Raw genomic sequence first — 24,953 nt, forward strand, 5'->3', positions numbered from 1 at the left:
GGAGCGATTCTTTTGTTGGCAGCAATGGACGGCGAAATCTGCGATGGTTTCCAAATGCAGCGTCTCATGAGCTCGCCTTCGTTTAAACTTTAAAGCGACGTTGTTGGACTGCCGCATGTCCATTGTCACTGGCCTTCTAACTCACATTTGTGGATATTATTTATGGGTACAGTGCAGTGTTGATGTCATTAAACAACTTAGTTTTGTAAGATGCACTTGTGTGACCGTCTGGAACGCTCTTCCTTTCGATATTAGGAAGCCATTGGAGCAATGCACTTTGAAATCTCGATTAAAAACGAATTTCTTTAGAACAGTTTTTTTATGTTTCTTGTCCTACCTCCCCTCCCCGCACCTCGACGACGTCGCTGTTGTCCCTTGAGTGAACTTTGCAGGACTCGCTGTCAGAATGCGACTCGTGGTTCAGCGGCCGCTTAACCACTCGAGCGTGTTGACGTGAGTCGTGATCCTTTGGTGCCACCGTCCGCCAAGAAAATTTTTTTCCGGAAATGAATCGAGGAACCATCTCACCAAGGTCTAGGGCACGAGGAGTCAAATCTTGTCGCCTTTGGGACACGGAGCCAGACAATCGTCGTCAGGCTGGGTGCCGCTCTCCGACCACAGACTGTGTGAAGCTTCGTGTTCAGCCGCTCAGAACGTTCGCCTTCTGACCGCTTCGAGAACTGATTTCGACGCACCCCGCAAGATTTTCTGACCGGGGGGGTTGCGAATCGTGGGGAAAAAAATGATTAATTATTGCGATTTTTTGTTTGAAACATTTTTTTTATTCCGCGCACCACCACCGGTCTGTTGCATCGCCAATGCGTTCATTTGTTGACCCCGCAAGCCGGCGGGCGAACGACACCGCCGGTAGCGGGCACGGTCCCCGTGCTCGCAAATCAATGGAGCACCTCGTCGATTGGCGCGCCCTCCGCTCTCATTCGGAGGAGGCGGAGAGAAGCCAACCGCCAGCTCACCCCACAAGTCACTGGCCTGGCTCAAGAACTGCGACGTGAACTTTTGGCAACTCGCTCGCTCGCTTGCTCTCCCTGCCAATTCGTCTGGCTACATTTCTGAGATCTAACAGAACTCGGGTTGCGTTCTGGAGGATTTGATGCCACTGCTGGTGCAGTCGCCGTTGAACCAGCTGTGGCCGCCGTCTTGTTAGACTCGTGTGCACTGATACTCCTCCTCGCCCCTGGGGCACGTGTTTAGCCCCTGTGACGCGTCACTCAGAAAACATGAAACATTTGGCTGCCACTCCGCCATTGGCATGCGCCGTCCCGAACACGAGTGCGGCTGCCGCATGCCCAGCATGATGACTCCAATAATGGCCCACGCCAGGGGTGAAATACCTTTGGGCTCTTAAGTGCGCATTTACGCACACCCTTAGTCAGTGCTGTCACTCACTGAAAAAGGTCCCGCGCAGCGACGCTGTGTATGTACGTTGAACTTCTTTCGCATCGTACGTAGCCAACCGTGCCGATCAAAGGTGCTGGAGAAAGGCAACTGACTGAATACAAAAGGCAGTTCTAAATGAGTGAGTTTTCAATCGAGATCATTCAAAAGTACATAGCTCCAGTGGCTTCCTATTATCGGAAGAGCGTTCCAGACGGCCGAAGAAGTGCGTACGAAAGCGCTTTTGCGGCTGCTGTACCCTGCCCCAAAGGCAATGAATGCAATTGATTAAATACTAAAACATCGCGAGAAGTCGTTGTGGTGCGAGCCCGATGAGGGTGGAATGAAATGAACGTATAAATCAGCAAAAACAGTTTGGCGATTGAGAAAAGGGGAAAATCCCACCGGGTGGGACATTTTTTGTGTCGCAATGCATGTCAAGTCTTGCCTCCCTTCGAGTCCAGCTCCCTGCAAGCCATGGGTGGGTAAATTCCTGATATGCCTCCGCCAATGTTTGCTTTCCAGACTAGCAATACAACCGTAAGAGGCACTCACAGCACGTGATCATGAATGTAGATTCCAGTTTTATTTCAAGAAATCGACGGCTGGATGAAGGCCTTCCCACGCCCTTTATCCACGGTGGCGCCACGGTTGCGAGATGTTAACGATCTCACCTGGCATACAGGAGGTCGTAGATTCCATCCCGACCCTGGCGCCTGCATGCTTGAAGTTTGCATGTTCTCTCAGTGGATATTTCACATTTAGAAACAACACGCGTTTAGAGTGCTTGGCTGAGAAACATTTTCCACACGATGACACGCCACTTCATTGAGCTATCGCGTGTGGCCAGGTGGCTTCTGAAAAGGAGTGATATAGCTCAGTTGGCCTTACCTGGTAACATTAACACTAGATAGATTATATCGATAGCAGTTATTGGCGTTGCTTGAAGATATCCACCACACCGCTCTATGTGGATTGGCGAAGGTTGGTGCTGGAGGGGGAATGGGGTCAGGGCCAGGATACTGTTAATTTGTCACTCACCACGAATGTTAGCCGTGGCTAGGAATCTATTTCAGAGTCCACCAGGTTCACGGCACAAATGCACTCAGCATTCATATTTGTTTTTGTATTCATTGCGTGGTACTTTGTGTTTTGCTTTCGTTATTTTTGGTGATCTGAGGTCACTCATTGGAATAAGACTGTGCTGGTGTCTTGAGTTTTCACCTGGCTAAACAAAGTGAACCGTGCCACGGCGCCAAATATTTATATGGTTGTTGTGCCCCCTATTGCTGTGGAACCCTCACCCACAATGTTAGCTTGGTTTTCAATTAAGTTGTGGCAGACTCTGTGTTCTCGACAGACCTGTTCTTCACCTGAGGACGGCTGCTTGCGTTGTGGCCCGAAACGTCGTGAGAATTATTTATTGTTTTATTTTTTATTATTTTAATATTTCCATTCTACGTGACTTTACCGAAAGAACCAAGAAGATGAAACCATACCTGTCAACCCATACGGTTTACCCGTATTCTTGTACAGGGAAATTATTTTCAGGTCCATACGGCGTACAGCCTTTTCAATACGGGCAATTTTTTTTGTGTCTATTTGTTTGTGTTTATCCCTTGTTATGGGACTTTGTAGGATGAACGTTGAGACTTATAAAAGGAAGGGGTTGACCAACAATGTGTAAAGTGATCTGTAATAAGGTAGGGCACTGAGAAGGGGTTGAGAGGTATGGGGAATGGGATTTTCCCAGGACTCAGCCCAGTCACCAAGGGACAATGCACTTTAGTTTCACTAAAGCTTGCCTAGGCCCAGCTACACCACGTGATGCTGCCACGGTGTAAGGATCAGCACCCTGGAATTGCAATCCAGAGGTCCCTGATTCGACCTCAAATCCACTCCCTCCAATACCAATATCTGACCACTAAGTCCCGTTGACGTCACCACGACGCCTGTGCCAGGCTAGGTGCACTTTGAGGCCACGTGAAGTGTCAAAGGCTCGCTGACAGGAGGTCACGGGTCAGATCCAGGTGACCATGGGTTGACTTGACTAAGAAGACTCGTAGATCCACCAGCTGTGCCCCCTACTGTGCCCCCCCCCCCCACACACCTCCGTCCAGCCAGCAGTACTAATGGGTTCAACACAGTTGGATCAATCGGCAGTTCGCGCGATGGTGGGGTAAAGCGTGGGTGCTCCCACCACTTCACAAGACGTCTGGCCAGCGTGGAAGAGGGGAGTTCTCTCTTGGTTTAGCCAGATTTGTTTGTTGTAGTACAGTTAGACTGATCACTTTAATCTAAATTGTCTTATGGTTGTTATTGTTTGACTTGCATCCCACTGGGATTTTTGCACACACCATTGATATGCGGTGCTTTTTCTGGAAGACTTTGCTGTTTTTTCCTGTATTTTTCTGTTTGTGCGTAGTCACTTTAAGATGTTCCTTGTTCATGTTTTTTGTTTGTTGCGGTTGCACCCGATTCAAGAGCCGAATGGCTCACAGGGCTACACCTAATGAATGAAACTGAAACTCTCCCGAGCTCAGTTTGGCGGAGGCCCTTTCGCGAAGTGGGTGGAGCAAGCACGGAGTGCAGCGCTGCACCTTCACAATTTGAAGCCCAGCTGCAGCTCCATGAAGATGTTTAACCCACGTGGAGAATTTCGTGTGATTGGCATTGCAGCACACGTCAATCATACGGGGGGGCAGGTCCCACAGCACTGGCACGTACACGCACACACTCGAGAGACTTAAATATACAGTTTAATGTACCTAAGATCATCATTATTTACAGTTAAAATCAATGCAGTGTAAAAAAAAACCGTTGCACACAATATATATTATTTCATATACACAGCGTAAAGTAGCTGAGAATAAATTACTAGCTTTGTGTTCTTTTTTTGTTCTTTTGTAAAATCTTATGATTATTATTAAAGCGAACATCGTAATGACAACAGTAGCAGTAACAAGAGTTGCTGAATAATATAATGCAGAGCCAACCCGCCCGCGTCCAGACACGTGGCGTCAACGGGAGAAAACTGCCTCCGGTGTCCATCGATGAACGACGCCTCGATGCGTCACGAGACGGCTTCGTCAGGGGGGAGCTGCACCAAAGGTCGCAACCGGGTACACGATACCCGTACCCTACCCGATACCCGGCTACCCGTACCCGGCCGGGTACGGGTACCCGTTTGCGACCTCTGCGCTGCACTTGGGAGGGTTCGGCCAATTCCTTCCCCGAGTGTTGGTTTGTTTAGGTTGGCTCCGTACGGCGCGAAAGAAGTTCAACACACGCACGTTTTGTTTGCGGGAGGGGTTTTGATTTGATCAATTCCCATGCCACGGTATGGTGACCATTCTTCACCACGCCGTTCAGTGTGGGCTGGCGAAGGGCTCTGTCTAGGACAGATTTAAAAACGATCACTCATCGCTGATGTTAACGATCTCTGTGTGAACCACCAACTCTGACTCCAGAGTGCCGGATCGCAGGCGCTTGTCACTTCGGGTTGCCACCTGTCCCGGTTTTCTAAAGGCTCGTCAAGCTTCATGCTTCATTTCTTTCACCAGGTGAGAACTAAAGAGACCAGGATAGCCTCACAAGCAAGGCTCACATGGGGCCATAGTCTGTCAGTAAAAAGGGGATCTGGTATGTATGCGTGTTGAACTTCTTTCGCACCGTACGTAGACACCCGCGATAACCGGGGGTGGGGAAATATAATGGAGTTGTCCCAACTTCTGGCCTCGTGAAATATCACTTTTAGCGTTACCCGCCCCGGTTTCGTTTCACATCTCGGCGATCTCGACAACGCGAGTGACCGCCACACCCCGGGGGTAGCTTTGGCAACGACTCACATTTGATTTATTTAGCAATTATTACAATAACCGTATCAATGTTTGAACTTATATTGCTCCCACGCGCGCAAACACGAGCGTGCAAGTCGTTGATCCGTGGGCAAGGGCGCCTTGATGGCAGCTGTTGGGCCAACGTGGGTACGCGGTTGGAACCGTCGGACGAACGTTGGACGAACGTTGGCACAACGTTCCATGACGCCCGTGTCTCGTTTTCGGTGAAACGGGGAGGGGGGGAGGCTCTTTTGTTATGGTTTCACGGGACGAACGTTTGTACGCGCGATCGCAATGCGCGCGCGTGCGTGGTCGCGATCGTCACGAAACATTAACAAGTAACAATTAGCACTTGATTTAAAGCTGTCGTGACTGCAGGGATTCATATTCTTGGTTCTTTCGGTAAAGTCACGTAGACTTTACCGTAAAAACCAAGAATATAATTAACACTTGTTCGTTCCAATAGCCGTCGTTTTTAAACCCTTCGTCCTTGACAAACCATGCCGGGTCTCAAGGTTCTATTTCGGGAGTTTGAGTTGGGCGGGACCTTTGGAAGGTTTTCCTGATTGAAAACGTGACTTTTTTTCGAGCCTGAGCCGCGAGCCAGATCTACTGATGACGTTGGTGGAGGAGCTGTCTCTGCGACTGCGCCAGGACAGATGTGTCGGTGGGGCCCAGGCACCAAAGATACCAGGAGGTGGGGGGGGGGGGCATTTGACAACGGGCCCCGCATATCAATTTTTTGCCAACCACGCCACTGGCTTTCACAGCAAGCACTTCGCATGGGTAAGGTCAACACCCTAGTTGCTGTACTGCCCCCCGTAGGCACCTCTTTGTGGCCCAATATGTGGGCGCGTGATTATGCCGGCTCCGTTTGCACGAGCCACCAACCTCGTCAAACGAAAATGCCCCGCTCGATCCCTGCCTTCGGACGGAGAGGAAAGCACCACACAGCAGCGGCAAGTCACCACGAGCCGAGGGGGAGACTGCTCCAACCAGAGCAACGTGGAATGCCCACCGCCGGCCCAGGGCAGCCGATGGCGATAAGCCTTGTTCCGCGACGCTCGTTAAAAAACCGATTACAGCGTTGGAGAAAATGTGGCCGTGCTGATATTTGGTGAGAGAGAAAAAAATGTTTCTGCTAATTGCCCAGATTTTGGCGATTTTCTCCTGCCAAGGCTTAAGGCGCAGCCCCGCAAGTTGCTTGCTCAGGCCACCGCTCTTTTTGCCGCTCGTAATTTGCACGAAGAGAACATTCTGACGCATCGTTCCCACCGACTTTGCGAGCCCCATAGAGCGCCGTGCAGGATTTCTAACTGCAGGCTGTCCTTTGCGTGCGTTAATCTTTGTACCTCCTGCGCGCTTCATAAATGTTGCGTTCGTTTTGCACGCGCTCGGTGGATTGTTGTATTACGAGACCGCGAGAGACGGCGGTGGCCTTGGTCGACCTTCAATCTAGCAGTGGATGGATCAAGGCTGATGATGATGAACACTCCACGACAACGCACAACGCATCTTTTTAAATATACGTTTGAGTTGCTTGGAGCACGAGACCTATGGTGCAAATGTTTTCCACCAATGGTATCGTCTGCTATAGCAGGGTTTTTTTTACTTCTCAAATATCTTGGGTTGCGCCGATTTATCGCCGAGATTAACACGTGCACAGCGCCCCGTGACCTTTCGATGAAAGCCGCAGAATAACAAATTAACTACGATCATTTTTCGCTTTGCTCACGCAGAGAAACAGAAAAGAGCCCGAATGAAGTCAATTGAACCCCGCTGCTAATCAATAACCAAAGTCATTCAAAGTGCGCGCCGCAACTCAAACGAACGTCGCGTGGTGCTCATCGCTTTTGGCAGTCCCGAGGAAATGCCACGAACCCGTGGCAAGGGACCAGTTTGACCCCAGAGGACGAACCCTTTGTTGTCATCGCACGAGGCGGTGCCCATTTTAATTGACCCCCCCCCCCCCCGAAATAATCGTGGATTGACCCGAATCAACCGCGGGGGATCACGAGCCGCTTTCGATCGCGAGCCGCCGTGCCAAGCAGCTGGACTCGAAACACTCGACCCACACAAATCTGAAGACCCCCTCCCCCCCCCCCCCGTTTTTTTGAGGAGGGTCCCGCTTGAGGTATTCTACCAGCTCCTCTCCACGTTCGTTATTCGAGAGTAAAACCGGAGTGCCGGGGGGGGGACGGGGGGGGGGACACAGCGCACACGTACAAACAAGCGAAGACTACTCAGTAGTGTTCGCTTGCTGCTCCATCCTCCAATAGCGGCATCACTTTGCTGCCACCACAGTTTGGCTGTCATTGTCATCAGCGGCGGGGGGGGGGGGGGGGGGGAGGGGGGGTGTCATCCCCTTGTGATCCACCAATCCCCATTTACAAGTCGCTGCATGGTCGGCATCTGCCATTGCGCCACCTCGCCAGGAGTGCCGTGACGCGATAGCAATGCCGCGTGGAGATTTCAGGCGCACTCCCGTAACGACGGGGTCACAGGGGCTATCGGGGGGCTTAGGGGCCTGGTTAAATGGACTGCACCGACGTTAGGTTCGAGGAATTACGAATGAGGTTTGAATTCGAGCCACGTGTTCAGGTTGACACATTTAACACGTGGTGCTGTGGCGACCAATGGCACGATTCGTGATTGATGTTTTGGTGATAACAACGCTGGCGTGCGTCGTACACCCCTCTCCACCAAATAAGTAGTCGTCACGTGGTCAAAAAATAAAACGCGCCGATTGATGATTGCTTAAGCACACCGGTTGCGCTGGAGAGCGATCCACACACGCATTTAACAATCTGGTACGACGTTTCGCTGGTGGTTACAACCAGGGGTAGTTGCTGGATGCTGCTAATGATGTTGGCTGTAATTGCCAATGAGACATCGTAACAACTTGTTACACGTGCTGGATTTCGATGTAGCGTGCCGGTCAGCTGAAACAGTAAAACACTGGCGTCAGATGGTGAAGGGTGTTATGACACACACACGTTGGCATTGTGCTCACGTGGCGATCTGACCCAAGAAAAAATATTGAATCGCTAAGGTTGATGTCCGTTGAACTTCTTTCGCACCGTACGTAGCCAACCGTGCTAATCTGAGGTGCGTTTGGGGTCTATTCTCATCGCAGGTGCGTTCGGGGGTCTAATCTAATTTTACATTTATAGAGCAACTTTATTCTGGTAATGGGTTTAGCATAGGGGTTAATTATAATTAGGCTTAAGGAAGGGGGTTAATATGGATGAGGCATTGGGGTTAGGGTTATGCTTGGAAGAAGGGAATAGGGTGAGGAATTTAATTAAGGGGGATGCATGTCAGATTCGGCATGAAGTGCAGCGATAATAATGATGCCAATGATTAAACCAGGAAGGACTCAACGAGTCTGACGACTATTCTTTTTTTCAGAAGGGTCCTGGCTTTGTGTGGGAGGAAAAGTCGGAGAACCCGGAGAAAACCCACCACACACTCCCATCTCCTGGCCACCCAGAAGATGGCATTGGCTGGGATGGGTGGCCATCTCCTGGCCACCACTCTCAGCCCCCCACGTCCACAACACCTGGCAGTAACCCGTTCACCTATCCAAATACTTAACAGGCTCAAGTAAAAATTTTACCTGCTTAGCTTTCAAAATTCGACAAGATCGGGGCGCATTCGCGGTGGTCAGGTCATCGGTAACAGTCACGGGCGGTGCTCATGGTCAAGTGTCAATGATCGGGGTGAGTTGTTACACTTGAGAGGGTAATAAGGAAAGAGGTTCGAGGTAGATTGAAGGGTTAGAGGGCAGAACGGTCACCGCATTGCGCGCTTTCAGATGCGTTTCTGCGGCCGTCTGGAACGCTCTTCCTTCTGATAATTAGGAACCACTGGAGCTGTACACTTTTAAATCTAGATTGAAAACTCATTCCTTTAGAACAGTTTTTTGTGTTTAGAATGTTGTCCTTTCTCCGCACCTCCGATTAGCGCGGTTGGCTACGTACGGCGCGAAATAAGTTCAACGTGCAAGGTGAGAAGTTTGCAAGCGTCTTGAAATGAGTCGGGATGTGTGAAGTTGGAAACGTAGAACGAGGAAGGGAGAGTTGCAGTGGCGACCTCTGCAAAGGCAGAGCAAGGGGAAGTGCAAATGCTTCACCCCCGCAGCGAGCCAGTGAGAATGGCCGGCCGGGCGTGAAGTCCACAGTCTGTAAGTCGGGAGGCAGAATCAAACTACAGCATTCCTGAGAGCGGCAACCGTGATAGCGGATGTAGAACAGAGAGACAAGGAAGGAGTGAATCAGTGAGAGCGTTGACTCGTCGATCATGAAACAGGCAGGTGGGCGGCTATAAAACGCCGAACCGTTGTCGAGTACCGGGAGCTCCGTCCCGAATGCAACAGCGGTTTAGGGGGTCTTGCGCATCGGGGGGGGGGGGGGGGGGTGGGAGGTGAGGGAGAGGGGGGGGGAACGCGTGACGAGGCGACGTGCTCACGCGACGTGACAGGAGCGGTGGCAGCAGTGGTTAGCGGCCACTGCGCTACGAACCCGGCAACCCCGAGTTCGTCTCGCGCTCACGGCCACCAACGCCGGTGACGATTATCTCAACCGGTCGTGGGCCTCTCCTAGGTCGACTCGGCCTCAAATTAGTACCTGGTGCGGTGTGTAAACATCGCCACCGGGGAGGTGAAGGCGGCCGGGCGGGGCGTTGGCCACCCATCCCCTGGTGTGCCGTGCCGGCCTTCGTAGGTGCTCGCTAACAGCACTCGCCCCCACAGTCTGTTCAGGCTACACGGCGGGCATCTTTGTCCCCTTCCTCCAGCGCTCCGCTTCTCCGCGGCCGCCGCTTCGAAGTTTGCGGACGCTGCATCGACGACCGCCCCCCGGGTCTCTCGTCGTGCGAGTCGGTCCGAGCCGCGCCACGAGGTTACCGACGACGGGGCCGTTTTTTTTTTCTTTCTCCGGCGGCCCCTTCTCGGAGGTCTCCAGGCGACGCGTCTCCGGGCGCGTCGTTTCGCGTTCGTCCGCCTGTCTCTGTCGCTTGGTCGCCGGCGGGGGGCTCAGGGGTGGCGGGGTAGAGGCCGAGTCTTCGGGTGAGCGCGTTCACGCCGCTGCGGCCTGAGCACCGAAGCGGGCCGCGAGCCGCCACGATCCCGGTCACGCGCTCGGCGGGTTCCGTCTCTTGCGCGTTGGCCGCTAACATCGAGTGTCTTCTTGCTGCATCGGCACGGGGAACGACACGCGTGGAACAATGATTAAACACTTTTTTTTTATTTTACCAGGTAAGTCCCTGCTGAGCGCTGTGGCTCTTTTTTCAGAAGCCACCTGGCCACAAATAATAGCTCAACAAAATGGCTTATCGCGTGGACAATTTAAATCTGCCAAATACTTGAAACGCCCGTTGATTCTGAATGTCGGGGGCGGCGGGGGGGGGGGGCGGAACCGGAGGACAGAGAAAAAAATCCACACGGCCACGGGGGAGAGAAACACGCAAACTCCAAATATACAGGCGTCAGGGTCGTGATCAAATCCACGACCTCCTGTATAGCAGGCTACCACCACACTACCTCCCCACATTAATATACTAGACAAAGAAGCCCCGTATAGCCGTAACAGACTGTTGGGGCAATAATTGCTTGCGAGCACCTATGAAGGCCAGCACAGTACACAAGGGGTGGTGGGGGGGGGTAAAGCACCAGACCCAGCCACCTTTCTACAAAAACACAGGAGGAATGAGTGTCACGTGGTTCGGCAATGTCGTCTGCGTTTCCCTCAACGTGGAACAAAATAAACGTGGAAAAACGCACGAAGACCGTAATCGAATGAGCATTTAAAGGTTTTGCATGTTTACAAGAGCCATCACCGGCCCTCGCTTCCGGCGCACCTCCGGTAAGCACCGTCCGGCTCCGTGCGGCGCTAAAGAAGTTCAACGCACACATGCGTGTACGTGAGACGCGCACGCTGGCTCGCAAGGCGCATCCATCACGCGCTTGTGCCGCCACGTTTACGGTGGAATAAAAAAAATCTATATTTAATAAATATAAAATATATTTCGCCTCCACATCCTTCCTCACATGGTACATTGCAACATCCTGACGTTCCGGGCCAGTCGTAGCAGGGGGCATTGGAGGTATCAGCAGGCTCCCTGGACTCATCAGAGCAGGCCGGGGGGAGGGGAGGAAGACATTTGGGGGGTGGGGGGGTGCGCCAGGTTATTTCCCTCCTGAGGTCAGGTATTTAGGACTGGTCGAAGTTTCGATTTAAAGCTTTCGTGACTGCAGGGATTCATCTTCTTGGTTCTTTCGGTAAAGTCACGTAGAAGGGAAATAATAAAATAAATAAAACATGATCAAATACAATTCTCACGTAAATTAATAAAAATAAAACATAATCAAATACAATGTTATTAGGCTTTATTTTTGTTATTATATTATTTCCCTTCTACGTGACTTTACCGAAAGAACCAATAAGATATTTAAGACTGGTCTAAGATTAGGAATGGACCCCATGTTTGTGTGCAGTCTTCTTCCTCGCATCTGAACTTACAGCTGAGATTGGGCCTCGTGAATGCTGCCCTCGAGTTTGGGAGAGGGGAGGAGGGGGGGGGATTTGTGATTCTTACACGTTAGTAATAGATTTTTACCCTTTTAACTGGCAACAAAACTGACACCTATATATTTGTTGCCAGTTAAAAGGGTAAAAACCTATTACTATATATTGCTACTGGCAAAGGAGGTCTCATAATGTAAATAATCTTCCACGTTCTCAACGCGTTTTGTTTTCAACACGGCGGACCCTGAAACGATTTATCTCGGTGGCGATTAACCCTGGCCACCTTGCGGCCGAGATTTGCGCAGTTGGCGTGCACAAGCGTGCACGCGATGCAATCGTGACTGGGAGAGAAGGAAAGCATGGCTTTCTGGGAAATCGAGTGAGGCGTTGGCCACTGAGTCATTCCGCGCGTTTGGCTCGATGTGAGAGAGAGAGAGAGGCAAGATCTGTACCGGTGCTGGCGGGGGGGGGGCAGCCAAGAAGGAAAGGCAACGGATGCCCACGGGGGGGGGGAGGGGGCATGGAGCCAGCACTGCTGCTGGAACCCTGAGTTCGAATTAAATCATTCTCATCCACTCAGCCACTTACCCACCGACCCATTGAGTTCCTCTCCAGTTAATGATGATTATTACGTTCGTAATTACGCTCGTTTACCCAGTAAAGCCTCACCAAGTACCTACCGTATTACAATCCAGTCAGCTTGTCACGTGGGCTAATATACCAATTGATTAGGGCACCAGGTTTAGAATGCCGTGCACTAACCAGAGTATACTCGCCGTCAAGCAATCCTTTGACAAAGGGCTCTGAATGAATGATGAATTAAAATGTACGTAAATATTAAGTACGGCAGTGTAGCATACAATGTATGCTACATCGTATGTAGCATACAATGTATGCTAAATTTCCGTAGTTCAAACCCAAGGATCTGAGAGGGTGCTATATGATTTTCACTCATAATGTCCACAATAAGTGATTATTAAGAGAATACAGAACTCCAAACGAGATGGAACAGATGCTAAGTGTGGCAGAGACGCAATTGCGTTGCGCATGCGCGGGCACATATTTGTGAAGTTAAATTATCCGCATTTCACAATGAGTTCACGGAGCTTAACTCAACACCGCCAAATGCTTGCCGATTTGAAACACCATTCCAATTTTTTTCTCAATCTGTCCTTTTGCCGTCCTCACAGAAACCCAGGTCTCCCTCGAACCAGCATCAGAATCTTTATTGAGACTATGAGGAATCCGATGAGCTATGAAGCTCTTTTTCACAGATGTCCAGTATGGGTGGATCTGTCAAGTATGCGCGGGTCAACCAGAAACCTCTGGTGGCAGAGGGCCCATCATCAGATCAGCCACGGCGTGCGACGAGCCGTCTGGCGCTGCACGCCAGCTGATTGCCATCGTTCGTCACTCCGCCCCGTGAACTTTCTGAGGCGGAAAAATAATTCCAGCGGAGCAAGCGCTCGGTGACCATTGGGCCAGCTGGCATTATTTGCGCGACAATATTTCCTCGGATGGAAATAACCACGTGCGGAAGTGACCCAAAATAACGTTACAAAACAACTGTGACACCACCTTTAATTATGTATTCACTTGTTATTCTTGTCTCCCTAAGGATGCGTTACGACCATCGGCCCTGCGGAATGAAGACCTCCCCCTGAAGCCACTTCAGACTCTCACGATCTTACGACACGACAATCCACCCAGCACCTACTACACATTAACTCATTTCATCACTCCATCTCCTCGATGGACGTTCTCTCTTAAACGTGTTCCATCCCTTGGCTGCCCACTCCGTTGCTGTTCGAGGCCACCGTTCATCATCCCTCCTCTAGCGGGTGGTACGCACTGATTGAACGCTTCTCCACAAGTTTACTTTTCACTTTCAGCTTTCCGAAAGCATGACGACCTACTCTTCTTCCCCCTCCTTTTCAAATGTTCTTGATCATATTACAGCTTCAGAAACCGCCCTACCATTAGCACGATTGGCTACGTATAGTGTGAAAGAGGTTCTACATACACACACGCGCTCCGCTGGGTTTTCCGAGTCATTCTCCCTCTGGCAGATGCGTGGATATTTCTCCGGGTCCTCCCGTATTTCCCTTCCACAATTAAAAAAGGTGCGTTTAGAGTGTTTGGCTGCTATGAATTTCCACATGATGAGCCACTTCGCTGAACTGTCATTTGTGGCCTGGTCGCTTCTGAAAAAGAGCGAATATAGATAGCTCAGTGGGCCTTATCTGGTAAAATAAAATAAAAGTTTAGTTTTAGATTGCGTAACGAACTTGTTGCAAGCGACCTTTAGTTTTTTGCTGGCATTTATCCTGAGACGAACTTTGCAGCCTTCTCTGTCACAGCCCATATCACAATACACGGCAGTTCCTTCCTATTGGATGTGATCATGACCGTCGTTCGCAACTCGAAGATGATCAATGTTTTTCGCCCGTCAATATTAATTCCGTTGCTTTTTCCCCCCCCCAATACAATTCTCAGAAAACACTGTCGAATGTTTGATAACATTGGCAAGGATTATGATTGCGGTGATATTATCATTCATGATTGTGGGACCATTCGTGTGTATCTATCCTGGTGCTCAATTGAACTGCTCATCCCCACGTGGGTACACTTCTCGTAAGCTGCATTAATAACTGAAAATACTTTACACAAAAGTCTCATTGAATCTGAGTCCAGATTCAAACCTAGATGTAGAAGAGCATGACCACAGTTGAAATGGATGATGACGGTGACGATGAATAGAAATTCATCTAGATACCAGCGCTGGCTTTGTGGCCAGGAATATGGAATTAAAACTCTGCAGCGGTCACAATTTGGAAATGAACAGAAATCGGCGGTTTTGTTCCGGTAATTTCCACACCCACCACCATCGCCAACCAGAAACGTCTGCACGTGCATACAATCTTACATTTCGCGATAAAAAAAAAACAATCCTGTCGCGTGCAGGCAGACTGTGGCGCAGTGGAAACTTTGCGACACGTTTTGCTTGCACGCTCTGTTGCCATCACAAAATAGTGAATTTGGCTTTTGTCGTATTTTATTTTTTTAAAGTCATCGTGGCCCATACTGTTGACGGTGCCTGCTTTGGCTCTAGGACCAAAGCAGACATCGTTACCACCAAAGGTAGCAAAACGCGATTTATTCATATGTAATAACATGCAATAACCCACTCAGATCGTTGGGTTTGATCTTCTACGAAGCTCATGGGTCCACTCTAAATCTCCTCCACACAAACCATGGCAGATGCGGATAACACGATGCACTAATTTAAATAACAAAAACTGTCCAGCGTGCGACTGTGGGCATCCAGACCAGACCGTACAACACATGACGACGCAGTTCCCGATCCACACACACGAAGGAGACATCACAGCGACACACTCCGCTGCTCCTGGCACGACATTGTCGTTGTTGTTCTGCTTCTATGTCAGCGATACGAAAGAGAGCCCACTCATTTCAAGTGGATATCACATGATTCACTGCTATTGGCCAAATTTTGATTTAAAGCTTTCGTGACTGCAGGGATTCATATTCTTGATTTTTTTGGTAAAGTCACGTAGAAGGGAAATAATAAAATAACAAAAATATAAAACAATAAAATTATCACGACGTTTCGACTGCAACACAAACAATCGTCATCAGGTGTGAAATCCATTGTTATTTTTCCCTTATGCTATTGGCCACTTAAGAAATTGGAACAGCTCGACTCGATGCCACCGCAGGTGCGTACCGACACAAGTGAGATATCTGGTCAGGGCTCACGGACTTTATTTTGTAAGGATCTCACAACTATTTAAAAATCATGACCTGACTTCTAAAGGCCACTCTGATATTCCTCATCACCACCACCACCACCACCACCACCACGGTCTGGCACCAGGTCTTTCATTGGTCGCAGACCTCTGGGTGAGTGCCACTGCAATGCCCATCTCGGTGACCTACCCTGCTCCCTCCAGCCGACAAACGCGACCCACCCATTGCCTCAACCTTGCGTGACGCGATTGGAGAACCTGGACGTTCTCTCTTAAACGTGTTCCATCCCTTGGCTGCCCACTCCATTCCTGTTCGAGAACCAAGAAGATGGAGAACCTCGTTTAAGAAATCGCCTTGGATCAGAAGCCACGATCACCGCAGTGGTGGCCGAGCGCCTCTGACGCGGCCCGGTAGGAGCGTCGCCGGCGCTGGGTTTTATACAAACGGAGCCACGGCGTCTTGATACATCGGCCCGCGGGGATGCACAATGCCGCTTCATTTTCTGCTTCGGCTCCGATGGGGGTGTCGACGTGTGTGTGTGTGCCGTGCGGGAGGAAGTGCTCACTTCCTCGTGGGCACCGTAAGAACGTACCCTCAGCGGGTCTCCTTCTGGGGCCTGTGGCGCTTGCTTTCTTGATCGTGCTTGCTGTGGCGGACAAGAAAAAAGACAAAGATCCCCTGTTTAGCCTGAACAGACTGTTGGGGCAAGCGCTGTTAGCGAGTAGCACCGTTCAAGGGCGGCACGACACACGAGGCGGTGGGTGGCCAGCACCACGCCCGGTCGTCTGTGTCTCCCTAGTGCCAATGTTTACACACCACACCAAGTCCTAATTTGAGGCCGAGTCCACCGAGGGGAGGCCCAGGACTGGTTCAGATATTCGTCACCGATGTTGGCCGTGAGCAGGAATCGAACTTGCATCGCCGGGTTCGTAGCACAGCGCCCTAACCGCTCCACTACCGCTCCCCACCCGCACAGACAACAGACTCCCACACATGTCGCGTCTATGTTTTGAAGCCGTGGTGTGGCGGTTGTCACACTGGACTTGACATTGTGGGGAAAGTTTCTCAAATTCCACCCCCACCAATGGTGAGCACTCCACATTCCTATGGTGGTGTTCAGTCTCCGCAGGGCAATTTTTGATGTTTAAATATCGTCTTATTGGAAAAAAATACAATTACATTGAAAAAACAACGGCCAAGATTACCATGTTGCGAAAGTGGCAGACATGAAGTGGCAACAACATGCTGCGGCTTTTTTGAAGGATGTCAAGAGATAAATTGGCCAAATTTTTGCCGATATCGTCCGGGGGTGGGTGCGCGGGGGGGGGCAATAGGAAATGTTGTGCACGGCTGCAGGAAAAATGTTCCTCTGGGGATAACCACGACTGTGATGCTACCGATCTTTGCGGTAATGGTAATATTTAGAGGTGTGGTGGTGATAATGATGAACATTGAGTAGGTGACGATTGCAGTGGTAAAGATGATCATGAGTGGGCCGAGTTGATCCGCGTGTGTGTGTGGTGCACGTAGAGCTTCAACTCGCGATCTACACTCACAAAAAAGATCCCCCGTATCGCCTTAACAGACTGTTGGGGCGAGTGCCGTTAGCGAGCACCCAACGAAGGCCGACACGACCCACGAGGAGGATGTGTCGACCAACACCACGCGCGGCCGCCTTTGTCCCCCGAGTGGCGATATTTGCACACCGCACCAGGTACTCGTTTGAGGCTGAGTCGACCTAGGGGAGGCCGTGGTCGTCGTCGTGTTGGGGGCGGGGAGCGGACAAACCTTGCGGGCTATGAGCCAGCCCAGGAGCATGCCGAGCAGCAGCGACGAGAGCGCGCTCATCAGGCCGAGCAGCAGCATGGTGCCGAGCGTGCCACCCGCGCCACCACCTCCCGACCCGGCCTGGCTGTGGTCTGCAGGGAGGCATCACACCACGCGAGACATCACACCACGCGAGACATCACACCACGCGAGACATCACACCACGCGAGACATCACACCACGCGAGACATCACACCACGCGAGACATCACACCACGCGAGGCATCACACCACGCGAGGCATCACTCCACGCGAGACATCACACCACGCGAGGCATCACACCACGCGAGACATCACACCACGCGAGGCATCACACCACGCGAGGCATCACACCACGCGAGGCATCACTCCACGCGAGACATCACACCACGCGAGGCATCACACCACGCGAGACAAACGCCACCACCAAATCCGCGCGTCGCCTTAGCAGGCTGTTGGGGGCAAGCAGCTGTGTTCGCGAGTAGCACCTATGAAGGCCGGCACTGTGGCACACGAGGGGGTGGTGTGGCCAGCACCACACCCCACACCAAAGAACAAATACAAAGATCCACCGTATAACCTTAGCAGGCTGTTGGGGCAAGTGCTTTGTGCGAGGACCTATTAAGGCCGGAACGACACACGAGGGGGTGGTGTGGCCAGCACCACACCCTACACCAAAGAAAAATACAAAAATCCCCCGTATAACCTTAGCAGGCTGTTGGGGCAAGTGCTTTAATCGAGCACCTATGAAGGCCGGCATTGTGGCACACGAGGGGGTGGGTGGCCAGCAACCACGCCCAGCCGCCTTTGTCTCCCCAGTGGCGATGTTTGCACACCGCACCAGGTAAGTAATTTGAGGCTGAGTAGACCTAGGGGAGGCCCAGAACCGGTTCAGATAATTGTCGCTGGTGCTGTTGGTGGAAACGAACTTGGGGGTCGCGGGATTTGTAGCGCAGCGTAGCGCTAACCGCTACACCACCGCTCCCCACTGGAGACCTGAAACTGCGCCGACGCACACGAACAACAGACCCAGCGTAACGCATGCGGTGGATCAGTGGCTTTCCCCCTTGGGTTAAAAAGCCGGTTTAAAAAATAAAACCTTAAATCTTCAAACATCATTTAACGTAAACAAAATAGATTAAATATGGCAGAGGGAATGGGTCATTATGGAATGGCTTGGTAACAACAGAATGTAGAATAGTGTGTATTGTTATGAAAAATAGCCACGTTTATTCCATTACCTATCTTGTTTAAGTCATCACGTGTTTGTCGTCTGCTGTATTGCTGCTGCTGCTGCTGTGTTTGTGTACAAGGGGCTCTGCGTGCGATGCGGCTCTCGAACTATTTTTGTCAAAGACGAAAAATAAATGTCTCTTCTTCTTTGGAAGGTTGCCGACCGCTGGCGTAGCGTGGTTGGGCATGTGCCCCTCGTGTAAGGAACTTACATGGGGGGGGGGGCATGTAGATGGGGGGGCACCCCCGCCCCCCTCCGCCCACCTCCCTCCACCCCCCGGGTGCCAATTCATGACCTCTCCTCTTAGCCTGGCAGCGACCACTGGGAGGCCAGGTCCTGGTGCGGGTGGCACCGCGCTTGGCACACTTTCCAGCTGGGCCGCTGCTGTGGCACTCGTGCTGACACTGCGGGAAGTGCCCTTGACGAGATGCGGCTGCGTTGCGACACCACGGCGCGCGGATGGCCGGAGTTGCATCGCATGGGGCGAGTCCTCGCTTAACGCGTGTTCACGCTACAACGCGCTTTCGCGACGACGGGGTTCCTCCATTCGGGAACGCGTTTGAACACAACGCGGAACGCCCGCACTGTTATAACGCAGAATGTGCACCGCTATAACGCGGCTTCTGAGCGGTCGACGACGAACTACTTTGTTGAGCAGGACGGTGATACAGTACGCGGAATGATACGGTAACGCGACAGCGTATTCCTCACTTCTTAGTCCCGCCATCTCACTGTGTGCGTAGCAGTACAATGTAAACCGGCCAAAATATATCGGCAAACTTTATCGTCACATTCACTGACGGAGCCAGTGGGGGGAGGCACGTGCCACCCCAATGATCCGATCAAAATCCTTAATTTCCATCGGATCATTGGGGTTATTAGTAATACATCGGCATTGTGACCCCCACTGCCACTGTGTAGCATATTATTACGTTCCAGGGACTCTATGAGATGATAGGACATTAGTCTGAGTCCATAATTGACAATAAGTAACGGCAAAGCAGTTATAAGTGACTCAGAATTGTGCGCAGTTGTGTACACAGCACACGACTTCCCTGAAGGCATCAACACCTTCAGCGAGCGCGATGCCGATCACACGACGCGGTTCGAATTCGACCCTCGATAGATGGCTGCGCCATCGCCGCACACGCGTCGAATAAAAAGCAAGGGGCAAGTCCTCACTTACTAACAACTCCCCACTTACTAACAACTCCTTACTAACAACTCCTTACTTACTAACAACTCCTCTATCATGTTTCATTGCTGGAGGGGTTGCCCCCCCCAATGGCTCTGCGTTTTTTTTCGCTTAACGCGTCGCTCTTCAGGAACGCACCGACCGCGTTAAACAATAACCTACTCCAATTGTATGCGACTGCTGTTAGCAATGAAGATAATTATGTCGTAGATGACGATGTTCATGTAATATGCTGATGGTGTTGATGTCCCTGGTTGTTTCCGATTCTACTGACGTTGCTGACGGAGAGGATGACGATGATGATAACGATGGTAAGTGTTTTTTTCCATTGAAACTGTTGCAATTAAATTAACAATAACGTAAATAATTGAACGTAGAATCTAAATACCATAAGCATGTCAAGGCGCCATAAAAGCGAAGTGAATAAATCTAAACGTCGCACTCGATACGACAAACGACAACACAAACACACAAGCCGGGGGCTTGTTGAGCGGTGTCGCTGCACCCATCACATTGTGGCGATGCGACAGCTGTTGCCTGCTGGCGATGACGACGATACAGCAGTGCCTCGATTAACGGCTGACATCGGTTCACGCTTTTCCGGTTAACGCATCGCCTCCCGTAGGACCCCGCACGGTTTCGACGAACGCGTTCATTGTGATGAAACGGTCACGTGGTTACGTTCTAAGCACGCGGACGCCAATTTCGGCCAACCCGAGCGCTCGTAAGTGGGGGACTGAGCCATGCCCTCGGCCAATCAGCGACGCCCATTTATGAGCGGTTTCGACCTCGACTGGGATTTGTTTACATTTTACGTTTTTAGTTTTTTTTGGCAGTGGAAAAATCAGCTCTCTTGCAGACTCGGTGATGTTTAATTGTTGTCCCACTTGTAAGGCAATTCGATGACCAGCTATTTCGGCTCACAGTCGTGGTCCGTGGAACGTATTAAAAACGTTAACCCGAGGAACTACAGTATTCCTCTTGAACGTGACGCAGGTGAAATTCACAGCCACGTTTTGGTAAAGCGACGCAAAGGAAAATCGCCAATTCTGGCTGAGAGCCACATTTAAACCGGGCCATTCATTTTGACATAGGGAGGAATCTCGTCCGTCTACCAAGCGTGCATTGCCCCAACACGGGCAGATAACGCGAATGTGTGTCCATCCATCGCGTTGGAGCGTGGAGGAAGTCCTTGCCTGCCTTTCGCTTTTCATAAAAATCGTGCATTGCACCATGTGCCGCGTGCGTTCAGAGCCTCGGGGCGGCAAATAAAAATGTGTTAACGATAAGGGAAGTCGTGTTTCCTTGAATCGGCGTGTTACAATTAAGAAGTGCGAAATCTTAGGAAAAGCTGTGCTCACAATTGCTTAATTCTTCGAGAAGGTGGGGGGGGGGGGTCGAGTCTTCAGCATGGGGGAGGGGGGAGCAGCCCCCCCTCCCTCGCCCCTCTGCAGTCTTCCTAAAGCTATGGGGCTGCCACCTTTTTTAAATTATATTACCAGGCAAGGCCCACTGAGCCATGTAAGCTCTTTGTCAGAAGCTACCTGGCTATCACAAATTATAGCTCAACGAAGTGGCTCATGAACGTGGACACGCATAGCAGCCAAATGCTCTAAACGCGTGATTCGGGATTCTAAATGTGGAGGGGGGGGGGGGGGTGGAAACCGGAGGACCCCGGAGAAACATCCACGCGGCCACGGAGAGAGAGACACCGAAAACTCCAAATATACAGCAGCAGGCGTCGGGGTGGAACCAACGACCTCCTTGCAAACCAGGCGAGGTAGTTAACATCTCATAGCCACCGTGATGATGATGAGAGACACCGCAAACTCCAAATGTACAGCAGCAGGCGTCAGGGTCGGGGTCGAACCCACGACCTCCTTGCAAACCAGGCGAGGTAGTTAACATCTCCTAGCCACTGTGATGATGATGATGAGAGACACGCAAACTCCACATACAGCAGCAGGCGTCCGGGTCGGGATCGAACCTACGAACTCCTGTACACCAGGCGAGGTAGTTAACATATCCTAGCCACCGTGATGATGATTATGAGAGACACGCAAACTCCACATATAGCAGCAGGCGTCAGGCTCGGAATCGAACCGACGACCTCCTGCACACCAGGCGAGGTAGTTAACATCTCGCCACAGCTCTGTAACTCATCACACTCCTGTGCTTTCATCTGTTGATCACGCGCAGACACGTGCCGCACATAGATGAGCTCAGCATTGGATTTCATCCAACTTTGATGAAAATGGAAATGCACAATCGGCCACTATCTATTCCTTTTAAACGTTGAGCACATTTTTCATACATTTTGAAGACTCACAACAATGTGGTGTCAAGGTATCAAAGCTTGAGAAGTGCCAATTTATTTATAGGGCAAATGAGAGTTAAAATCTTTATGACCCCACTCAGTGCAAATGGTTATGGCGTGATTCACTGTTTTATTGGCCAAGGAATTGGAACCTCCGTAATATTATTCCACCTCAGGTGCAAACGACAAGGGAAATAAAAACCTGACTGTGCTGTGACGTGAAGAATGAGCCATTGTCTGAAATGTCACGTGTCAATATTTTTTATACGAATGCCACGGTGTTATCGACGAATGTGTCGAGGTTGTTGTTGTTAATTCTGCTCGTGTGCGTTTCACGCGCCAAATTGTCATTATTTCTGCTCACCGCTCAGCTGACGACCAATGGACGCCGTGAGGATTGTTCTTCAACTAATGAAGTATGGTCGAACCACACCGCCCATGGTTGTTGACACAGAGTGAGGAGGCCTTCATCCAGCAGTGGATTGCCAGTGGTCTGTAAATTATCATTATGGTATAGACCAAATATATACATATTCTGGCAACAGTCCTTCAGATCAACAAAAACGACAGGGAGATGGGCTGAGCCACATTTTGATATCTCACCTAAAAAAAACGTCACGGTCCTATCCAATTAGTAGCCATCGGAGCACCCCAAAAAAGACAAAAAAATAAAACACTCCTCTGCAGAAAACCAAATATCACCTCGAATGCATTTCAATGCCAATTTAGGTGAACTGCGTAATTTCTATCTACCGGGAGGTTTAATCTTCTTGGTTCTTTCGGTAAAGTCACGTAGAAGGGAAGTAATAAAATAATAAAAATAAAACATAATATAACATAAAATAATATAATAAAATAATATAATATAAAATAATATAATAATATAATATAATAATATGTTATTATTAATGTCGGAGTCGCTCAACGAGACTCCGTCCCATCACAGCGCTGCGCCAAGAAAAACATAATTCTCACACAAGTTGCGAATGCCATCGTCGCAACTCGTGCAGTTTCTGACGAGCCATTGGCAAGGATCGCTTCGAGCGTTCCGCGGCCGAACATCTCCACGCGACGAGCCGTCATTTGTGGCCGGGTCGCTTCTGGGAAAAAAATAAAATGAGGCTGTAATAGGCCGGTGGGCTTTACGTGGTACGATTTAAAAACAATAAATATTTGTTGAGTTGAAATTTAAGTGATTACCTATTCTGTACAGTAAAACCTTGGATTGCGAGCATAATTCGTTCCGGAAACGTGCTTGTAATCCAAAGCACTCGTATATCAGTTGTGATCACGTGACGCTCGGCAGACAAAGCGTATACACGTACTACTCGTATTGCAAGACCTCGCTCGTTTATCAAATTAATATTTCTTTAAAAAATTTGCTCGTCTTGCAAAACACTCGCAGACCAAGTAACTCGCAATCCAAGGTTTTACTGTATCCATAATATTGTTTTTTTGTTTCGGGTTAGATCGTGTAAATAAAAAGTGTCGGTTAAACTCGCCACCACCCGACAAAGCCAATCAGTAAGGTTGGTCACCTTCTTGGCTCTTTCGGTAAAGTCACGTAGAAGGGAAATTATAAAACAATAATAAAAATAAAACATAATAAAATAATTCTCACGACGGTTGCTTGCGTTGTGGCCGAAACGTCGTGAGAATTATTTTATTATGTTTTATTTTTATTATTTTATTATTTCCCTTCTACATGACTTTACCGAAAGAACCAAGAAGATGAATCCCTGCAGTCACGAAAGCTTTAAATCGAAATTTAAGGTCTGTCACGTAAACGAAACGTGTCAATTCGTTACTAGGACAGCTCGCCGTTGTGTTGGGGAGTAAAGCCACGACATTTACAATCTGATCTTTCCTGTACTTTGCCCTCCTATCGTGCTTTTGTATTGTTTGTTGTTGCAATCTTTTGACCCGCCCCGAACTGCACATCTGTGCTAAAAAGAGCTTCACAGCTCTTCAGATTCCTCCAATATGAATAAATATTTCTGCGGGGTCAAGATGCGTCTCACCACAACTGTCCGCTTGTGACGAGGTGTTAAACCAAATATCGTAATTTACTCTTCACTTTTATTAACATATTTTATGAAAGCAACAGCTGCAGTCGAGAGGAAAGCGTGTTGTCATCTGCGGTTGTGAACAATGTGGAGAAAATGTGGTCATGACCAGGGGAAATGTATTTTTTATATTTTTGTTAACTTGAAGTTTCAATCGTCTCAAAAGCAGCTTTTGTTGGGGCTGCAACATTGACGATTGTTCGCAAATGAACCCCTGTCCACGGCCAATTATTGTTGGGGGGGATGAAAATCGATTGTTACAGTCGTGATATACGCATCAAATTAATTTTAATTTCTATTTATTCCACTATTTTCATTTTACTAGGTAACGCCCACTGAGCGATAGAGCTCTTTTTTCAGAAGCGGCCTGGCCACAAATGATAGCTCAACGAAGTCACTTATCATCGTGTGGAAATGTATAGCAGCAGCCAAAGACTTTAAACGCGTGATGTTGATTCTAAATGTGGAGGGGAAAAACCGGAGGACCCGGAGGAAAATCCACGTGATCACGGGGAGAGATACATGTAGACTCCAAATATACAGCAGGCGTCAGGGTTGAGATCGAACCCAGGACCTCCTGTATACCAGGCGAGGTATGTATGCTGTATTGTCAGGAGCATTTGGGATAGTGAATCGGTCTGTGTGGACCTGTATGCGTTATTCCCCACAACGTGAGAGTCACCTCCGAGTAGCAGTCAGTTTTATCCGCTAACACGTGAAAAAAAACCTTCATAAAAACGGATTTGGCCTAACATCCAAATGTAGGACCCTTCTGAAAATTATATTTGGACTTAGACGAGGCCT

At 49.8% G+C, this 24,953-nt stretch overlaps 1 protein-coding gene across 1 annotated transcript in view; it reads right to left on the reverse strand.

Moving 5' to 3' along the window:
* Positions 1 to 9,997: 9,997 nt before the first annotated feature.
* LOC133347946 (uncharacterized) overlaps positions 9,998 to 24,953 on the reverse strand; it is a 90,170-nt gene continuing 75,214 nt past the window's right edge. The window contains exons 6-8 of the mRNA XM_061560711.1: positions 17,321 to 17,451; positions 16,125 to 16,178; positions 9,998 to 10,249 (exon numbers count right to left, since the gene is read on the reverse strand). Of these exons, the coding sequence (XP_061416695.1) occupies positions 9,998 to 10,249; positions 16,125 to 16,178; positions 17,321 to 17,451 (437 nt within the window). The remainder of the gene's footprint in view (positions 10,250 to 16,124; positions 16,179 to 17,320; positions 17,452 to 24,953) is intronic.

Source organism: Lethenteron reissneri, chromosome 26 (assembly GCF_015708825.2).
Source record: "Lethenteron reissneri isolate LAM-NWPU_2019-01 chromosome 26, ASM1570882v1, whole genome shotgun sequence".
Classification (NCBI taxonomy): domain Eukaryota; kingdom Metazoa; phylum Chordata; class Hyperoartia; order Petromyzontiformes; family Petromyzontidae; genus Lethenteron; species Lethenteron reissneri.